Raw genomic sequence first — 2,349 nt, forward strand, 5'->3', positions numbered from 1 at the left:
GCATCACTGATGGAAGTGAGCATCACTGATGGAAGTGAGCATCACTGATGCAGATGAGCATCACTGATGGAAGTGAGCATCACTGATGGAAGTGAGCATCACTGATGCAGATGAGCATCACTGATGGAAGTGAGCATCACTGATGGAAGTGAGCATCACTGATGCAGATGAGCATCACTGATGGAAGTGAGCAAAAGTTTCCATTCAATTTGGCCGTTTCCCAAATTGGGGTACCAGGCGAACAGAAATCAGCAGCAAGCGACTGAAAACTGGTATAAACTGTTATAAAAAGTCCAAGTTTCAAACCATTTAGGAGCCGGCGCAAGTTAGCGGAGACTCAAACCTTTTGAATCCAAATTTAGGTGTTATTTTACAACTGCACCTGGGCACACTGAAACTGATCGTCGCTAAATTCAAATTCAAATTTGGCAGTTAAATTCAAATTCATCTTTGGCGGTTAAAAATTTAAAAAAAAATTAAAAAATTCTACAAAAAATGTAAAAAATCTGAAAAAAATGTTAAAAATGCAGAACAAAATTTTAAAATGCAGAGAAAATTTAGAAAAAAATGTTAAATCTTCAGAAAAATTATAAAAAACCGAAAAAAAAAGTTTAAAATTCAGAAAACAGATTTAAAAATTTAGATTTTGCTTTCAAAATAATTAGATTTTTTCCCAAACGATCCCAAATAAATGCCGCCTTCACCAAAAAATTGCACATTGAATTCACCATCCTTTATTGATTTATATTTGTGTGTTCCATCAATTACATTTACATATTTTAATCGTATTTATAAATATTTTAATTTTTTATGCCTTCTGCAAGCTTTCATATAGCCCGGAGCCAAGATCCGATCACCGTCCTCTACTGCCATCCCGTTGAGGTCTGTCCAGCCAGCTGCTCGCTCCTCCAGCTTCATCTCTGACAATCCTAAAATTATATAAAATTATAGGGTGGGAAAGGTCTCCATCACTGCGTTGCAAACTTTTGACTGAAATTATAATACCCTGCAAGGGTATACAAACTTCGGCGTGCTGAAGTTAGCTTCTTTTCTTGTTTATAAAGAAAGAGTTTTTTTTATATTATTTAATTCCCAATTTATTCACTACACTTACAAAAAGCACTATCATTTCTAGACAAATTTTTACAGATGGCTTAAGAAAGCGATTCCAAAGACCTTTTAGACTTGTGAAATTTCCTTACAATCACATTTCTTGGATTATTTTTCATAGATTTACTTTGTGTTATTCCTCTTCATTTGCAATACTAAAACGTAGCCTCAGCTCCTCGGCACTGTCATAGCTTTGGATTATATTGGCCAGCAGCTGAGTGCCGGCATCCAGGAGACTGTCCATCTGCAGATAGTTGGCCGCAGTGATCAGCTGAAACAGGACCTCGTCATCCCCGCCAGAACGTTGGATTAATCTCTTCAGTATATTTATGCGTACGGATACTTCGGCATCATCCGTCCAAGATTTCATAGATTCGCACCACTTGAGGAGGAGTTTCAGTGTCTCCGAATCCACCCTGGGCAGAGGTATCACTTCGGTGGTATCCCCACACTCCAGTTTCAGCATTTCGCGGATGATGCCCATTTGTTTCACCAAGGCACGTTCCACGATATGGAGTTTGCCATCGTTTGTTTCCAGTTGCAAGAATACAGAGGGCATTTTGTGTTTGTTTATAAAGAATTTAAGTATTTTTAGTTAATGAATTTTCAGTGATTTTTCAGGCTAGGCTGCTATTATTATTAGAAAATAGGTATAAGACCCCGCCTACAAGTATGCTTTATAATTTTATTTAAATTATTTACCAACTCCTTGCCTACTTTTGTGTGGCTGCTTGTTCTTCAACATTTCCCCTTAGCTTTTCATGCGAATTTTCCTCAGCATTTTCATTCACATTCCGCCAACGGCATTCATTCATGAATTCCACACGTTTTCCTCAGCCATTCTGCACATATTTTACATGCCACGTACCAGAGGAGAGCTCTGTAACTCGGGTATCTTAGTATCTTTTGTATCTCAGTATCTTTGTATCTCTGCATTTTGTTTTTATTTCTTCCTTCTCAACGAATCTGCGTACGTGCCAGACCAGGTAGGGTACAACAAAAATAAAAACTAAACTCAGGTGAGGTGGCGACACCAATCACAATCATCATAAGACCGTCGCCATCGCCATTCCAGTTGATTTTTGATGAGCAGAGAGGCTCTCCTCGGATTCTTCTCGAGTGTTTCTTTCTTTTTTTGGTTTTCTTGTCTTGTTTTCTTCTGTGTTTAATTTTTACTCGCGAAAGTTTTATCGCCGCGGCGAGATTCTAACATTTTTGTGTGCATTCCACTTTGGTGCG

General features: G+C 38.1%; 1 protein-coding gene across 1 annotated transcript; it reads right to left on the reverse strand.

The window, feature by feature from the left end:
- Nucleotides 1–1,070: 1,070 nt before the first annotated feature.
- Nucleotides 1,071–1,767, reverse strand: LOC108079733 (uncharacterized). The gene has a single exon (XM_017174144.3). It carries the CDS (start codon nt 1,667–1,669, stop codon nt 1,244–1,246), a length of 426 nt encoding a protein of 141 aa, XP_017029633.1. The 5' UTR covers nt 1,670–1,767; the 3' UTR covers nt 1,071–1,243.
- Between the last annotated feature and the right edge of the window lie 582 nt (nt 1,768–2,349).

The sequence above is a fragment of the Drosophila kikkawai genome, chromosome 3L (genome assembly GCF_030179895.1).
Source record: "Drosophila kikkawai strain 14028-0561.14 chromosome 3L, DkikHiC1v2, whole genome shotgun sequence".
Taxonomy (NCBI): domain Eukaryota; kingdom Metazoa; phylum Arthropoda; class Insecta; order Diptera; family Drosophilidae; genus Drosophila; species Drosophila kikkawai.